This window comes from Thermobia domestica, chromosome 10 (assembly GCF_964235325.1).
Source record: "Thermobia domestica chromosome 10, izTheDome1.hap1.1, whole genome shotgun sequence".
Lineage (NCBI taxonomy): Eukaryota > Metazoa > Arthropoda > Insecta > Zygentoma > Lepismatidae > Thermobia > Thermobia domestica.
Genome location: NC_137463.1, coordinates 214304889 through 214323998, shown reverse-complemented (window position 1 = coordinate 214323998; position 19110 = coordinate 214304889). Strand labels below are relative to the sequence as shown.

Here is a 19110-nt window from a genome sequence, read left to right as displayed (position 1 = left end):
TTTATTAATCCGAAACCACTGTGATAATCTAAGTGCGTATTCTTTAGAAACAGGCATAAAATGCAAAACATTAATGACTATCCTATTACAATAAGCTCTCAAAAAGTAATAGTTGTGGAAAACATAAAATACTTAGGTGTTTGGTTTGTTGAACATTTCACATGGGAGAAACATTGTTCTGAAATCAGAAAAAAAAAAAAAAACTTTTGGTACACACTGGGTTAATGTTTAAAATATCAAAAGCGTTTCCGGAACCGATTGCTGGGTTAATGTTTAAAATATCAAAAGCGTTTCCGGAACCGATTGCAAGAATATGTTATTATGCATTCATCTACCCATACCTTTCATACAGAGTCGAAGCCTGGTGTGAAAACTTAAGTGCTGAGCTTAAATAAAAGCTCCTTGTTCTTCAGAAGAGAGTAATAGGAATAATAAAAAAATGAACATTTCCTTGCGCATACAGAACCGCTATTCCACGAACTGAACATATTAAAATTAGATAAACTTTATTTTTATAGAATAAATTGCCTAATGTACAGAATCCTCAAGAAAGATGCAATTATATTTTCAACACAATTAGTTGAAATAAAACACTCAGTTAGCACACTGCAAAGACAAACAAAGAACTTGAAGAACCTAGACCACGATTAAATTATGGCATCAAAAGTATCAAGTACTAGTGTATTAAGGGCTGGAACGCCCTACCCCTAAGTATCAGAGAACTACAAACTTTTAGCAAATTAAAAAAAAAAAAAAACAGCTAAAAGAGTATTTGAAAATTGAGACAATATCATGCTAGTGTGTCATTATTATTATTTTTATTATGAACTTATTAAGTATTTATAATCTCATGTAATTTTGTGTTATCTATATATATTAAGAATTTATCCGCCATCCTATAATATGTAAGTAATTTCTGAAAGGGAGAATTACAAACAGCAGAAGCTCAGCTTCTCCCTGAATTGTTTGTAAAGATTATTAGGTAACTATTTTGTACTCATATACATATTAATAAATTCTGTTCTATTCTAAATTCTAAAACACAGGCCAAATCGTACGAGCTACATGAATAGCGTCATAATGGGTCACCACGAAAATCCGAAGTTCGTCAGAACTCCAGAGATGTGAAAGATTTTAGGATTCTCGGGTACGACTGGGACGGTGTAATCCTAACGCATATTGTTTCCCCACATCCAACCGTCAATGCTTAGTATTTTTGTTCCTTTCTAGAACAAAACTTGTCACCAGTCTTTAGAAAGAAGCGACGGCACTTTTTGCCGAACCCACCCATTTTTTGCTGGACAACACTCGGGCGCATACAGTGCAAGCTATGACTGATTTGTTCAATCGTTGAGAGTGGGATATGTTGCACCATTCACCCTACTCTCCAGACTTAAGCATTCTTCGTGGTATTTGTTTTAGAACTATTCAAAAGATTCTTTAGGCTGTAGACTGGCCCTGTAGAACTATCAACACAACAGCTGCTACTACAAATATCCAACGACTTCCACATCGTTGGCAATGTATTATACACAATGCTGGGTGACTACATTGAAGGACTGTAAACCTTTGTAATAAGCATCCATTTTGTATGTTATTAAAAAAAAAAAAAAAAAAAAAAAAAAAAAGTAGTTGCCATTGTTAAAGTTCCAACCTTCGTATATATAAGTTATTTCTAGTGTATACACTTACAACGATATTTTGAACATTCTACACTGAACAAATCGATAATACAATTGGTATCGCGAGATTTTGGCCACACGAGGTTGTGGTAGGCTGCGAGCTTTTCTACTCAAACCAGGTTTAAGATATTATAGCTTACAACTTGTGTTGTAAATTTAAATACAAATTAAATTACGTTTTTAAGGATGGTAAATAAAGAGTATTGAGTATTTTAATGTTGTGATTTGATAAAGTGTTTATGTGTTGTTATGCGTAACGCGAACAGCCTTGTGAGTAGGGTACGTTTTATTTTATTTATTTATTTATTTTTGAGATGATAATGTGTATTTTTGAGTACAAATATGACAATTTTGTACTCAGGAAGGAAATTGTATTATTTGACTCGGAAAACTTTAGGATATTACATACATAAGTGTTGAACTAAAATGATTTCAGACATGGCATTGAAAGTTTGAGACAAACTTCTTTAGAATATTGGAAAATTTCATAAATGGAAAGAAAACTTTTCAATTTTTGATGTTTGCAAAATCTGTGAAATTTATTTTATATTATAAATTACGCAGAGTACACACAACATATATACAAACGAAATATTACATTAAGATTACAGTTATATTGTAATTTGCGTTGTGTATATAAAATATTTTTGCCATCTTTTTACACTGATTAATAATGTGATGATATATATTTACAATGATCAAAATTATGGCTATGCTGTATTAACACTAATTTTCATTGTGCTATTGTCCGGTTAAAGATAAAACTAAATGTAAGGACTCTTCCTCCCTTGCTCTTCCTATACATCGACATTTCTCCTTACAAATTAGATAGGCTGGCTTCTCTTGAGGAACTGTACTGTCAGTGAATATCAGTACACTATAGAAACAACACAAATTACTCCTTTATTCGGTCGACGTTTTGTCAGGTCATTTGTCACTGTTATTGTGGGATGGAAAGTATATCTTTCAGGGACATTGGAATAGTTAACAAATGTTAAAAGATCATATATGTATTTCCGACTATTTTACAGGGATTTCTTCCTCATTTTTCCTATACTAGTAACAACTAGGTTTTTTTCAACACATTTGGGAAACCCTTCAAAAATAAGAATAACAAAGTAATAACATATCGTTATACGTAATCATTTCCAATATTTGAATGAAAACAAATTTTAAAATAATAATAATGCAGAAATTAGTAACTATATTCTTTTAAGCGAACAAAGACAAAAAACAATTTTCATTTATCTTTCTCGAGCTAAAATATCAAAAGTGAGAAATTACTTCGAATACATAAAGAGGAAAATAATAATAAAATAAATGCTCATACCTCCCCTCATAACCTTTCTGGCAACGACATCCTGCTAAACATTTAGGTGATACGTCTTCATCAAGCTCAGAATCCATTGCGTATTCCTTTCCACCAAAGTAACACTTATGATTTTGTCTATTTTCAAATTCATCTATAAAGAAATAAGTTTACATATACATAATATACATATTATCGTATCATATGCATATACATATATATTTGATCTGAACTATATTTACTAACAAAAGAATTAACCTCTTGCGTTTCAGTGACATCCATAGGGATGTCACGAAAACGTATCCTTTATTAAGGGTTTATTAATCCTGGAAGTGATGAAATTTTTTAGTGGATGCAAGGCAAGAGTTAGTTCCATTGTTTCTCCTTAGGTGGCAGCACCTTACTGACTGAAAAGAAAAAATGTTTTGTCTCAGTAGATGGCAGGCGTAAGGTAGCATTCAATTACGACACATGTGTGTTTGTTTTGACGATAAACAAATAGCATCTCCGAGATCTATTTCGAGATCGGAAAAGTAGAAACTTTGTATTTGATCTTCGGTCAGTGTTGCCAACCTGAAGCAGCATAGAATCCCTTCAGAACAGCAAAATTTCCCTTTTGTCAACCCAAATGTTCCACAATGCAAATATTATTGTGGATGTGTGAGTGTGCGCGATTTTACAAAAAAAATATATTCATTGAACTTTATGCAATGACTATGCCTTATATAACGGTCTAGACAGTCTTTCAACAGTAAGTGAAAACTTGGTATTACAGCACGCACATAGGAAAATGGCACTTGGAACGCAAGAGGTTAATTGATAACTTCTGAAGCTTATATGAGTTGCTTCAGGTGTACATGAATAAACAAGAACTAGCAAAACTGTCGTTCTATCCTGTTAATCTGCAAAACCAATAATATTTCCGCTAAATCCCAGTGGAGGCTCTTGAGGGAAGTTACATTCGTAAATATTAAACTTTTATCTCTTCAAACTAAAGAAAGAGAATTTACCGAATGTACTAATTCTTCTATTCACGTTTTCTTCCCTTTATTTACTATGAAAACAATTTTTAATCATGTGGCTTCCCTCAACAGCAGAGATACAAGACAAACAGGTAAGAATTGAGAATAGTGTAATATGACAGACATTAATTGGTGAAAGGGAAAATATATTTAATTAACTATTATCACAATATTTTTGTAAATTCTTCATATTTTAAACGAAATAAAATTCAACTCCCAAACTGGTGCTGGTAGGTCATTCACATGTCTTTAGATTAATTAAGGAAGTCATGTAGCAACTTAAAATTATGTGCAGACAGAACATTCCTTCTATAAGAAACAAAATTTATGTAGCAACGTGTTGGTTTAAATCGTAAACACTTCCTTCTTCGAGCAATCAGGAGACTGTTACAATGTTAAGGCAAGCGGAAGAGTAATGACGCCACCAAAACTAGAAAGAAAAGGTAGATGGACTGATTTGGTAGAGAACTCGAGAGAGTGTACGTGTGTCCATAGGATAAGCAAGATCTACTCCATCATCCTAGCTAAGAGAACTTTGGTGAGTACAGAGTTAGTTCATGACTAAATAACACATTGCTTATATTCGTCTCGAAAACTTCCAATCTCTTCTTCGACAAAATTCATTTCTTAATTTGAGTATAATTAGTCATTATCCATTAAGTAGCAAAAGACCAGAGTACCAGTTTTGGATAATTAACAAAATCTAATGTCTCGAGTTTTATTTGTGTTATATTGCAATAGAATAAAAGGATGTGAACATGAAAGTATAATAAATAAATAACATTATTTGCAATATATATATATACACATGGGTTTATTTTTAACACCATTCACGTTCTGATTTTACTTTGTGAAAACTGTTAAACAAACAATTAAATGAAAGAAAGAAACGAAGACGAGAGTGTACATCTTGTATACATAATATTACGTATTTCTTCTGTTCGTGTATTTTCACTTTATCTTACTCTATTCTTATTTATCCTCAATTCCTAATGATTTATTTTGAAAAAGTTAACAGTGCATTTAGCGAAAGTTTTACGGGTTTACTTCCGTCAACTAGCTTAGTAACACAGGATATAGGAGTCCGTCCTAACAGAATTCTTTATTATAATGCTGTCTTATACAATATCTCTCAGAATATATCTACATATTGATACTTTCTCTGAGTTGAGTAAAGTGTGTACGGGCTCCAGGCATGATGCTCATGATGCCATTTGTAGAAGTTGAAAAGAAGAATCTCAGCATGCTCCACGAACAAAATGTTCTAGTGCAGTGGTTCTCAACTGATGTGTCGCGACACACTGGTGTGTCACGCAGTCTCCTAAGATGTATCGCAAAATTTTAGAGTTAAAAAGTCACGTAGAATTTAATAATAATTAGTTAAAAAATCGAGACAGACTGTACCAGTGAACACCTCCAGCGGTAACAACAATGCTCAGTGCTATATAGTCATTATAAAAACTAATTCGTTTCACTATTATTATTATTATTATTATTATTATTATTATTATTTAAAATGTCAAAGAAGTGTGTTGTGATGTCCTGGATGTTCAGTATAGTATGTCATCAGTCAAAAAAAGGTTGGGAACCATTATTCTAGTAGAATACAGACCAGGCCCGTAGCTAGGGGGGTAGCCAGGAAGACGACCACCTTCAGCCCCCCTGAAACTCATTTTTTTTATATGTATCTAAAAATGTAGATGAACCCAAGTTAGTCCTTACAGCAATGGTCTCGCACCCCCGCCTCCACCCCATCCTCCGCTATCTTAGTGTTCTGCCGATAAATCTGTACCAGACTTTCACATCGTAGGTTTTGTTAGCATCGTCTATCGCTGCATTATAACCTTAAAATTGCAAGCGTTTACATATCATTTGAACGATTAATACCTGAAAATATTCTAGAATTTTAGCCATTTGGTTGAAAAGAATTATATTTCTATAACTAACTAACTAACTAACTCTATGGCCTATGGAACCCGCAGGTTCAGTGCCGCGTTCACAAAAGCTCTCCACTGACTTCTATCCTTAGCTAATTGCATCCAGTTTCTACTTTGTATTCCTATCTCTGCGAGATCCATCTTAATATTATCCTCCCATCTGCGCCTAGGTCTTCCTAATGGTCGTTTTCCTATGGGTCTTCCAGTCAAGGCTTTGAAAGCGTTTCTACTTTCTTCCATTCTAGCTACATGACCTGCCCACCTAAGCCTCCTAGACTTGACGACCCTAACAATGTTGGGTAAACCGTATAAACTATGTAGTTCCTCGTTATGAAGTTTCCGCCATTCCCCATTCTCGTTCCTCTTGGGTCCGAATATTCTTCTCAGGATCCTGTTCTCAAATACTTTCAGTCTATGTTCTTCCCTCAGAGTAAGTGACCATGTTTCGCAACCATACAGAACAACAGGCATCATTATCGTTTTATATATTTTAAGCTTCAAATTTTTCGACAGAATTCGCGACGACAAGAGATTTTGAACCGAATAGTAACACGAATTCCCTGCTTTTAGTCGACATTTAATTTCTTCGTGAATATGATTTTCATCTGTTAATATTGATCCTAAATATTTGAAAGTATCCACTTTATCAAAAGTATTATTTAATATTTTAACGCCCCCACAATTTGCCGTATTACGGTCCCGACGCACTTCCATGTATTTAGTTTTCTCTGCATTTACTTCTAAACCCATGTCCCTGCAAGCGTTTAATAAGATCTCTGCATTTATTTCTACTGTTCTCCTATCATCCCCTATTAAATTTACATCATCAGCATATGCCATCACCTGGTGAATACCGTTCAACTCTAGGCCCTGGTTGCTATCTTTGATTTTCCTTATAGCGTATTCCAGCACAAAGTTAAATGATAATGGCGACAACGCATCTCCCTGTTTCAGGCCATTTTGGACGTGAAAGCTCGTGGACAAAAATTTTCCTACCCGGACTTTACTTTGAGATTCACTTAAGCATATCTTAATTAATCCAATTAGCTTTCTCGGTATTCCAAGTTCCGTAAGAACGTTGTACAATGTTTCTCTCCTAACCGAGTCGTAAGCCTTTCTAAAATCAATAAATAGCTGATGTACCGGGATATTGTATTCCCACTTTTTTTCGAGTATTTGGCGAATGGTAAATATTTGGTCGATAGTTGATCGATTTCGTCTAAATCCGCACTGATAATCTCCAATAATTTCATCTGCGTATGGGGTCAGTCTTGCTAATAGAATATTTGAAAGGATTTTATAGGATGTTGACAGAAGAGAAATGCCTCGATAATTATTACAGTCAGTTTTGTCGCCTTTCTTGTGAATTGGAACAATGATTGATTCTTTCCACTCTTGTGGCAATTCTTCCTTGTTCCAGATAAGGAGAATGAGTTTGTGTATCTTGTTCCACAATTTTTCGCCTCCAGCTAAAATTAACTCAGCCGGAATTTCATCCACACCCGGAGATTTGTGTTTCTTTAATTTCTTTATAGCGGCTTCTACTTCTATTCGATTGGGTTCTGGAATATACGGTTCTGCGGTGTGTATCTCCTTTTCTCCATGCGCATTAGTTTTTGGCTGCGTGTTCAGCAAATCGTCAAAGAAATCTTTCCATCTATTTAAGAGGCTATCTGTATCAGTGAGAACTGTTCCGTCAGTTTTCTTTAATATATAAGCACGAGGTTGATAGCCTTTCTTAAATTCGCCTATCCCCTTATACATGTCCCGAAAATTTTTATTTTTACTATTATCTTCAAGTTCCTTAATTTTAGCTTTCAAAAAATCGCGTTTCTTTGTTCTAAAAGTTTTGGAAGTTTCCCGCCTGATATCTGCGAAATTTTGTGTAGTTATTTCGTTCGGATTTTGTAGCCACCGTAATTTTGCCTGTTTTCTCTTCTCTGCTAGTTTAATGCATTCTTGGTCGAACCATGGTTTGTTCCTACGTATTTCCGCGTGTCCCAATTTTTCTATCTGAACTTTTAATGCTATCTCTAATTTCAATCCAAGTATCCTCAACACTAGTGCATTCCGAGTCTTCTAAAACCGAGAATCTATTCGAAACTTCAATCTGGTATTCCTTTCTTACATGGCTCTCTTCTAATTTCTTTAAATTAAATCTCTTCGTTTTCGGACATTGAATATTACCTTTATTGAACGATAATCTCTCCCGTATTATCGCTACTACCAGGTAGTGATCAGTGTCACAATCAGCCCCTCTAAACGACCGGACGTCAATTATGCTAGATTGTCTTCTTCTATCTACTAAAACGTGATCAATTTGATTATGCGTTTTTCCGTCTGGTGATGTCCAAGTGTATTTATGAACGTCGCGATGTGGGAATTTTGTACTCTTGTACTCTATAAAAAAATAAAAAATAAAAAAAAGATGATGATATAATTCTACCAGTTTCTATTTAATTTAAGTTTAGAGTACTTTTCCTCACATAACAAAACTGGAATCAAATGATACGAAGAGATCTACAACTTATTTGAGGAAAGCTCTGACATGGTAGCAATTGGATGGTGGCATATATGTTAATCCATGATAGGCAGGATTTAGTTAATAGTTATTACGCTTTGCTATATTCACTGCGATATAATATGCTGTACACTTTCTTCCTTAACTTAGGCAACTAGTCTTATAGAAATTTCTGATCCTCTACAGTCTTGTAATGATTGTTTGATGCGAGGAACTGTTTTCTCTTTTGCTTTGAGTAATAAGAAAAAAAATATTTTATATGAATACTAGCTGAATTTGTGCTCTCTACACAGAACATCATTCACATATAAGCATGAATCTCCTTGTTGTTCCTCACAACATTTGTACATGTCCCTTTACAGATACAAATGAAAGACGTCTTGATAAAAAAAATTGGCAAGGGCTACCATAAAAGGGAGATTTTATTATTATTTTTTTCAATATCTCGCACCGTTTGTAAGATTTGAGTCTACTTTCGGTAGGAGTTTCTAATTCATATATGATCCGTCTTTTCTTTTTTCTTGCATACAGTATGTAATAAGCAAACACATTACACACACAATTAATTATTGTTAGTGATACATGGTGTTCATTGGGCAAAACTCCAAACAATAAAAGATTCATCTTAGACTGGAGAAATGGTTATTCTTCATTTTTCATCATTTGGACATGAAACAAACGCTGGAGAGACTTACCAACCCCGTATACAAATGTGTAGTGTTGGAATGTATAACTCGTAGCATATGATTCTTTACTTTTTAAAATTTCAATATTTCCAGTGTGCCTCTAAAAATGTAATAAAGAAACAATGGCCATTTTCAAATATTCAATTAGGATTGAACAATCTACACAAAATTTGCAATTGATTAGAAAAAACGGCATCTTTCTAGAGTTTGTGGTTTTCCGAGATATCACTGTCAAAAGAATGGGCCACAAACATATAAACTTTTCTTGACAACAAACATAAACCTAGCATTTTAATATATAGATTATGTTCCAATTTTAAAATTACTAGCAAAACATAAAATTCAGTTACTTACGGCAATCAAATCTGCTAGGGCACTCGTTTCCTGATTCAAATATTGGAGTACAATTCAATTCGTAATAGTGTTTCAAGTAAATCTTTCCTTTACACGCTCCAGCTGATGGTCCAACTCCTATCAAAACAAAATGTAGTAATATAGAGTAAAATATTAGTAAGTGAGTTTCTTCTTATTTCACATTATCATTATTTCAAGAATATATTTCACCAATAGTATTAAGAAGGAAGATGACACTCCGTCGAAGTATTTGGACACCAACATTTTATTTAAGCGGTATCGCATCGCAGTTTGCTACACAAAATTCTAGAAATGCGATGAAAACAAAAAGTTGTATTGGAAAATGTGATGCATCTATGATCATAATTTATTACCGAAGTGGGCTATTTTTGCAACAGAAAACAGTTTATCATTATCTTTCCTTTATGACAGAATGGTTCGCTTTCGATCTTACATACAGTTAGAGCTCAGTGATTAGTTTTCTTGGAAACCCGACATTTACTTTTATGTGTCTCTTGGCTCTCAAGAACACAATCTACTATTGACTACAAACAAATTATTGGAAACAAACTGTAGAACTAATGACAGAGACCCCATCCTCTTCGACACTTGATTCTATCTGTACAGAAAGTGGCTCAATCGACTCTCCAAATCCAAGACGCGAGCTTGCTTTCCAAAAACTAGATTACTAGCTAAAATACGGGACCTTAGCAGTACTCTTTTCTGTCCTCCTATCTTTTTTCATATTTATTTCATAGTAATAGCCTGTTTTGCTATGCTCGCTTATTATACATTTAAGTTACTGGGAAAAAAATAGTGTTCGGTTCAAAATGTTTAAAATATGGAAAACAAATTGGATCAGAGTAGCAGTTGGCTACAATTAGAAACTGGACTTTGTGTGAAATACCCTGTTTCATCGTAAAAAATTAAGTTGACTTTTGTGGTGGGTAATTTCAATTACAGTAGAGCGTCGATTATCCGAACGTCGGTCAACCGAACGACCGCTTAACCGAACTGTGTACTCGCTCGCACCTGTTACTCTCCCACCCTACCGTCCATCATCCCCCTCACTCCCAAACCAAGTTTCCCACAGCAGTCGCCGCACTGAGCCACCACTGGAGGAACATTGCTTCTAATGGGGCCTTCATAAGGCGCTGCTGACCGGCCAAGCCGCCAGTCGCTGTGTTTCAACAATCAGCACACTTCTGTCGGTTTGGCACTGGCTGTAGAAGTAGCGGCAGTATCAAAGCTGTTCACAGCAACAGCTGCGCCAGCTTAGAGTTGAGGCGTGCCGCTCCGCGCATGGCAGATAAACATGTACAGTTCGATTATCCGAACAAACCAGTTTTCCGAACACCCATGTCCCCCAATTACTTCGGATAATCGACGCTCTACTGTACCTGTTTATTCAAGTCATTGCTGATTCAAAACTCTTTTAAAAAAATATATGGACACATTCGCAAAAAGCTACCAGCTTAATCAATCTGTAGAATGTCAAAGTTAAAACTTTTTTTGAAAAATATAATTGCTGTACTATTTCCTTACTTTGCTTTTCATTATCATACTTCTTTGTAATATATATAAAATGTTTACTATTTCACTGTAAATAATAATAATAATAATAATAATAATAATAATAATTTTCTTGGCTGTCGAGAGTGCGCTACAAAACTTACAAACTGCGATGCAAATTTAAATTTGTTTCGCATTTTACTACGCAAAAGTCTAAATGTAAAGAAAAAACGCTGTTGGATACATACTTTGTAAATCTTAAAATTAGATCTAATTCTACTGACACTAAAAATTGTGGTAATTTAGGAGCTACATAATATAACAAAGTTAACTTGTTTAAAAATAGTACATTGGAAGCTTAGATCCATTGGTAGATCCACGGGGAGGGCGGTGGGAGGCAAAGGCTACATTTTTATAAGCCTCTACGTAAAATACTGTGCTACTTTATTCTGATTTGACGTATACCTCTGCATCGTCCTATATCTGATACCTACGTATCTGATACGTATACATCTGATACCTACATTAATCGTCCAGAGGCAATCCGCTCCCTCCAAACGACCATTCTGGATTCGCTAAAGGTTGGATCCTTACTACATTTGTTCCTAACTTTAAGCTTGTCATGTTTTATTCTATGAACAGTTGAAACTTAAATATCTTAACGTAAAAGTGCAAATGTGTTCGTGTTAATATTCCAATGACAATTCCTGGTAAATTAGGCAAGGGGGTTCCAATCAGTAATATACATCCGAGGAGAGTGAGGTAAAAGCAAATTCATCTATACATTTGTAAATACTAAGACACACAACATGAGATATACATATATAAGAAAAACAGAATCTAGATATGTTAATTCTTGGAAGTTTCCAGTTAAAATTTTAATAATGTTTTTCATTGTTTGGTTCATATCAGTAATTTATAATCTTAATTATCCAAACTGTAGTATCTTACCAGTGGAAATTTAATAATACCGATTCTTTTGCAATACTATTTCCAATGTATACCAATTGTAACGATTCTTATCTGTGTTCTATAGTATTTTGCAAACAAATGTATTTATACAGGGTTATTGTAAATGATCTTCCCGATTTCTAAGTTTATTGAGAAGCTCACGTTTCGGAGAAATCACGTTTATTTATTCACAATGACATGCAACTTATATTAAATGAAAGAAAAACTCAAATACGTGTACATATACGTGTCATATTCCACGTTAAATACGCTCAATATGGGTGTCTTTTGTAATATGGCACACATTAATCGAATAGTCTAATTCTTGTCTCACTCTTACCAACATCTCAGAGTCAATAGATGCAACAGTTTCTTGAATACGTACTCAAATTTCAGGTAAACTGTTATAGGCCCACAACAGTTTTAAATGATCTTCACGCACACACACATGCATGAAGAAACTGTCCAACTTGCATGAAAAATGATAAAGCCACAGGCAAGTTCATCGTGTGTGGCCTCGTTCATGCATACTGAAGGCAGGAAAGTCCGTTTACAGTGCCCTCTTCAAAAAACACAGGGCCATACTATTTACGGGTGACTGCACAAAAAAAGAAAAAATCATCTTGGAGGAATTACGGATATGTCTTTCATAACTATGAGAATTTTTCAAAGCCAAGATCCTCACATTTTATTTGTTACTTTTCCCGAAAGGTGGAAGGTAGCCTAATGAAACCATCTCTTTTCATAACGTTTTGAATCGCAACCCAGAACTCAAGATTCTTCTCCTTGTCACTATGCTTAAGCGCCTGCAACAATTTCAATCAGTATGGATGAAATTTCGAACATTTCCACAGAATCTCCCATGTTGTTGTTTGCTTCAAATTTAATTCTATGTTTGCACGAACCGTTGATTTCTGCGGGCTGCTGGGGAATATCGCATACATACGATGAATTGTGTCCGGCCTGTTGATTTCAACTCCTGGCCGGCCTGTTGATTTCCTCTTACAGATACACCCATTTTCTTTAAATTGTCTGTACCACTTCCGAATTGAGCGTCGACTTGGTGGATCAAACTCGAACTTTATCCTGAAACTTCGTTGAACGCTAACTACAGACTGTTTTACATGAAATTCGAGAACAAAAAATGCTCTCATGTCTTCGTTTTCTGCCATCTTGATTTTCTGTTGCCCTAGCAGCGGAACTCGTAACTAAACATCAGATTTGCCAGCCACCGAAACTATTTGAGTTTTTCTTCCATTTGCATGACATTGTGAATAAATAAAAGAGAATTATTAAACTTTGAACTCGGAAGCTCATTTACAATAGCCCTATATATATTACTTACCAACTGGATGTAAATCTGGGTTAGATGGAGGTAACGGTTGTTCAGGCGGGGGATGTGCTGCAGATTCGCCACCAGCAGATTCATGAGGAACTTCTTCTGATGGAGCTACGTCATGTACAATTTCAGGGACTGCAGATGGAGCAACACTATGTTCACTTTCTTCTCCAACACTTTCAGTCCCTACGTTGCTGGGGATGTCTTCAGGAGTTTCAGGAATTATTCGTGACTCCTCTTCTCCAGCTGGTCCACTTTCAGAAGGATTCCTGCCACCACACCTTTTCTGGCACTCATCAAAGTTTTCGAAATTATTGTCGTTGCCTCCACATCCACCATACACGAAAGGTTTACAACTGTTTATTTCCTACAAGATAAAATATAGATTTTAAGAATTATAGTCAACTAGTGCAAAAAAAAAAAAAAAAAAAAAAACAATACACCAAATAATATTACATGATGGTTTAATTTCTTACTTAGGATAGTATTTAGTTGCTATACAAGGGTTTTATTACAAGTGATATAAATATTTCCTCTACAAGTAAGTTCGTCACTTGGGAATATCTTGAACTTCGTACCGGCAAATTAAAAACATGTGTTGACAGTTTGTCAACAACAATGTACCAGCTGTATTTGTCCAAAACGGTTAGCGCGTGCCAATAGAAACTTCCAACACTGCATGATGCGTTGTTCTATTTCGTGTCCTAAAATCAGTTGCTCGTCGTACATAACACATGGAAATTCCCCCACATTTTATCCTTATTATTTTCTACTATACATTTTAAGTGTATTGTCGATTTAACAGTTTCAGCTTTACGCTATTTAAAAGTTTCTATTTCAATTAACTAGACCTGTTTATTGATTACAAAGTAAATTTTAATTAATTTGTTTCTAGGGTTCGACAAAATTGGGATCGCTCCTAACATTACAGATGAAAGAAAGATCATATCTCTCTTATATGTTTATCGAAAACAGAATGCAAAAAATCGCACGGAACATCTTTGGCGATTACTCTCGACAAGTCCAAGATACGAACCCCAAAAATAAAAATTAAACATTGATTATAGTCGGCATTCACTGCTTAGGGAAATTTTCTTTACGTCTACAAAAGTCGATTTACGCAGTGAAAGGGTTAAATCTCGCAGACTACACTTACACTATTTCTACCTTATTCAATAGAACACTATTTACCTTGGTCATAAACTAAGTTGATAATAATTTTTTATTCTTGGTCAGATTCTTACCTTATGGAAAGCATATCGTACTATTGCAGCCAGGCATCTTCCTATTTCAACGGGTAATGAGCATGGATCCTCTTCTCGTTCACGGCGGTTAAGTCTATCTACATTTAGTTGTTTAATATTCTCCAACTGAGAGTGGCTACGGCTAATACGACCTGAAAAAAAAAAAATAATGTGAAAATTTCAGTTTCGTTATATCCTTCATTTATGTTCATATCCTTACCTACAAACATACCTAAACAACGCTGTATATCTATATACAGGATGGCCCAAAAGTAGGTATACACCCCTGTATTGATCAAGTATAACATTCTAGTTTATGGGTTTATTTGCTTCGGCTCTTCTGAGCTTAAGATGTAAGTGAAAACACATTAAGAACAAATAATAAAGAAACTAAGTCTACCTGATGGATAATAATAAGAAATTATATAAAATGCAATGAGCTGATCAGAACGGTACTGTATACCTACTTTTGGGTCACCCTGTATACATACAGTGGCGGATCCGGGATATGATCCAGGGCGGGACTAAACTATAGTTTGCAGCTTTATCCAGTTTAAAACAGGATTGAAGCCCATTTTATGCAGTGTATACCTGAGCGTCAAGGGGGAGGCTATAGCTCCTATAGACTCCCTTGGATCCGCGCCTGTATATATATATCACTTTGGGAGGTGATTTCTGACACCAAGATAAGACAACAAGTATAGACCAACTTGGATGCACAAATGCTTCCTTTCGGAGTTATAGGCTGCCGAAAACTTCAAAAAAATTAACTTTAAAGGTCCATAGCTCCAAAACTATGGGACCTATCGTAGTCGGTTCAAGACTTCACTTAGGAACTAATGTGTGTACTATCCAAAAATCTATGTTTCAGAATCCTAAGGTACTCACGGAACAATTTTTATAGAGAAAGTTTGGCTATGGGCATATAATTTAAAGTATTCACCAACTGCCCCTATAAAAATTGTTGCAGAAGTACCGCAAGATTCTGAAACTTGGAAATTTGATGGGGAACATACTAGTTTCTGAGTGAAGTCTTGACCTCGACTACGGTAGGTCCCATAGTTTTGGAGCTATGGGTTTTTAAAGTTCATTATATATATATATATATATATATATATATATATATATATATATATATATATATATATATAAAGGTCAATATATATAAAGGTCATTTCAGAGTAGCGTTATCCATGAGACGAGAAAAAATTCTTCTTCAAGAATCGAAATTAGAACTCTATTTCTAGTCTCTTCTCGCGGACAACACTATTTCAGAGCCTGCGAAAAGACAAGTCGGGCCATAAATGAAAAACGAAATCTCGGATTAAGGTCGGGTAAAAGGGCTTAGTAATTACAATAGTTTCTCTCGTAAATCCGATTAATGTGACCATGGATCAAGTCCGCAGTCAGAACACTAAGAGGGGGCCCGAGATAATTTTCAGAGGGGAAGGGGCAATTTGAATATAACTTTACTTTTATATGAACAAATACTGAGTTTCAAAATCAGTACTAAAGTCAGTAGTATAGAGGGCAGCCGTCCTATGTTGAGTGTGTACCAATTAATAGGCCTAGTTTCTGAAGATTTTGCCCGTTCCTCTCCTTTCTTCTGTGTGTTTGTTTAGTTCTAAATTTCATATTTAGATATCGCACAAATGAATCTTCGAATTCTTACAAAAATAAATAAATGGTTCAATCATGAGAATAACGAAGAGATAGAACTTGCTCATATTTTCCATTAAATCTACCATTTTTGTTCAAATTATTAGAGGATGATACGAGCAAACTATGGTTTCCATCATCCTAACTACGGACTTCATAATAAACGCCTCTTGTGGTTTGTATAGTGCATAGGGTCTCCCGACGATTTGCAGGGTGTGGAGTGAAAAATTCCAGGGCTACTGATGTGGGTGTAGTGTAGGTGAGAATTCCATTTTCAGCATGAATAAATGATTTTGTGCCGACTTTACTATTTCGTCAATGGTTCTGACATGGGCATATTGCGATATTAAATGTAATTAGCTCCTTGTCTGAAATGTAATATACACTTTTTGTTTGTTTGTTTGTTTATTTATGCGGTATCTCTTTGTTTCAGTTGAAGATTGAGAATAAATCAATTCAAATATCTTCTCACCTTCTTTGGTTTTGTTTTGTTTTGTTGTTTTGTTCCCGATTCAGATAAAGCAGATCATCATCTTTAGTCTTACGTAGGGTGACCAGACGTCCTCTTTTACCCGTACATGTCCTCTTTTTCAAACTCTTAAGAAGGCGTCCGGGGGGATTTTGTAGAAAATAGTCAAGTGTCCTCTTTTTTCGGGTTCCTTTATGAACCATCACATAATACATGAAACAAATTATTTTTATCTGATTTTTGACAATAATAGCAAAATTCCAATCTTTTCTTATAAAAATAAGTTTAAGAAACTTATTCTGCCTATTAACATGAAAGGTCAAGCTGACCTATCGTATTTAATAATATAAGGAAAACGTAAGACCGTTTTTATTTTTCTTCCATTTACGTGGCAACATTGTGTTTATCAGAAGTAAGTAGGTAGGTTGTAGAGCTTTGAATCAACATGTTTGTGCATTTAATAGGATTGCGATATGTTAAAATTTATAAATATTTCTTAAAGCTCTCAGAATATCTGTCTACATTATAGACTATATAAATGTCCATTTCACGGTATGATAGTATGCGATATTCCTTAGTCTTAGAACCACCTCATCAACTTGAAACCATCATAGGCGATGCCTTAAATTTGCAACAAGCTATTTTCAGTATACAGTAATTATATAGGTATATATTATTTCGGTCCACGTTATTTTAGAAAACGTCCTCTTTTTTCAAGTCAGTAATATGGTCACCCTAGACTGACGGGAATAGCTACAAGTAGAAAAGAGTTCAGGACGAAGCTCGACGGAGAAAGTCGAAGAATGGGCAAAACCTACGGAACGTTTTAAATATATCAGTATCGCCTGAGCGTCTATTAATAAGTCACTTTCATTCTTTCATATTATAGTACAGATCAGGCTTGTCAAGCATACGATAATTTATCGTGATATACGATAATTTAAGCCTTAATGATGACTTTGCAATAATAGGTGAATATATGATAGCTAATACACTGGTATACAAAATTTTGCTTATTATTATTTCTTGATGAATTTTTATGTATTTTGACCCCCTGAACACGAACCTGGCATTTATTTTTATGTAGTGTCAATATTTTCAGTGATATAAGCATGTTTTATTTTTCTCCTATACTGATTTATGCATAGCAATTTGCATGCTTTTATTTCGATACTCGCTAGTGGTATCGCATTTGTTATTAAAGATAATTGTTCGGAGTAGGAAACAGAGAATATAGATTCTAAACATACATAGCAGAATTGTAAATTGATTAAATAGAGTTATTCAAGTGTGAAGCTGATGTTGGAGAAAACTAAATATGAGGAACATCAATGGGACGTGTGTGGGGATTTCAAAATTATTGGTTTTCCTCTTGGGTTGCAAAGTGGTTATATTAAATATTCCTGCTTTCTATGTCTGTGTGACAGTCGGACAACTAACCAGCATTATGATCAAACCGTGTGGCCTGAAAGAACGGAGCTTATTCCAGGAACACATGTGATAAATAAAGCATTACTGCCCAGGGAGAAGATTCTCATGCCAACATTACGTATTAAGCTGGGATTGGCAAAACAATTTGTGAAAGCTCTGGGTCTGCCCTACAATGAATCAAACAAATGTTTCTAGCTTTATCAGAGGCAAAAGTTCTGGCTGGCATTTTCACAGGGCCTCAGATTCATGTCATGCTTATAGTGCTACACTTAAACAAAAAATGACGGAGTTGGAAAGAAACGCATGGGAGGCCTTTCACAAATTGGTGACGGGATTTCTCGTACATAACCGAAGTGAAGCGTTTGATCACCAAGTTAAGACACTCATTGATCAATATCGAGCATTGTGATGTAGAATGTCTTTAAAATTATGTTTCATTCACATTTGGATTTCTTTAGGGAGAATTTAGGAGATATTAGCGAAGAGCAGGGGAACGTTTCCATAAGGACATTCAAGTAATGGAAAGCAGATACCAAGGAAGGTGGGACTGTGCCATGATGGGGTATTATATTTGGAGGATAATCCGTGACGAAGTGAACGTTTCCCACAAAAGAAAGAGAACCACTAACCTTACTTTTGATTATGTAATTCCAGTACCTGATGAACACTTTCCTCCAATCTCAAGTACTTTTGTATATTTTTTTATAAATATAATATTCATATATTTTGGTATTTAGGTATTATGCAGATTTTTGTTACCCAAAAAGTTGATGTCTAAAATGTGTGTGTTATGTTTGTAGTTCAATGTTCCTCTAAGACACAATTGTATAATATATTACTGTTTGAGTAAAATTTAATATGCTTATATCATTACAAATTATGACATTACGGGAAAATAACTGCCATACTCGTGTTCAGCGGGTGCAAATTATTAAGAAAACAATGAAAAATCAACAGAAGCACGACTACAATGATTGTGTTATGCTTGTAGTTC

General features: G+C 34.9%; 1 protein-coding gene across 1 annotated transcript in view; it reads right to left on the bottom strand.

Annotated features, from left to right (window-relative positions):
* LOC145662983 (uncharacterized) overlaps positions 1 to 19110 on the bottom strand; it is an 89033-nt gene that overhangs the window by 20028 nt on the left and 49895 nt on the right. Inside the window, exons 3-6 of the mRNA XM_081729078.1 lie at positions 14558 to 14709; positions 13320 to 13680; positions 9512 to 9628; positions 3013 to 3145 (exon numbers count right to left, since the gene is read on the bottom strand). Of these exons, the coding sequence (XP_081585204.1) occupies positions 3013 to 3145; positions 9512 to 9628; positions 13320 to 13680; positions 14558 to 14709 (763 nt within the window). The remainder of the gene's footprint in view (positions 1 to 3012; positions 3146 to 9511; positions 9629 to 13319; positions 13681 to 14557; positions 14710 to 19110) is intronic.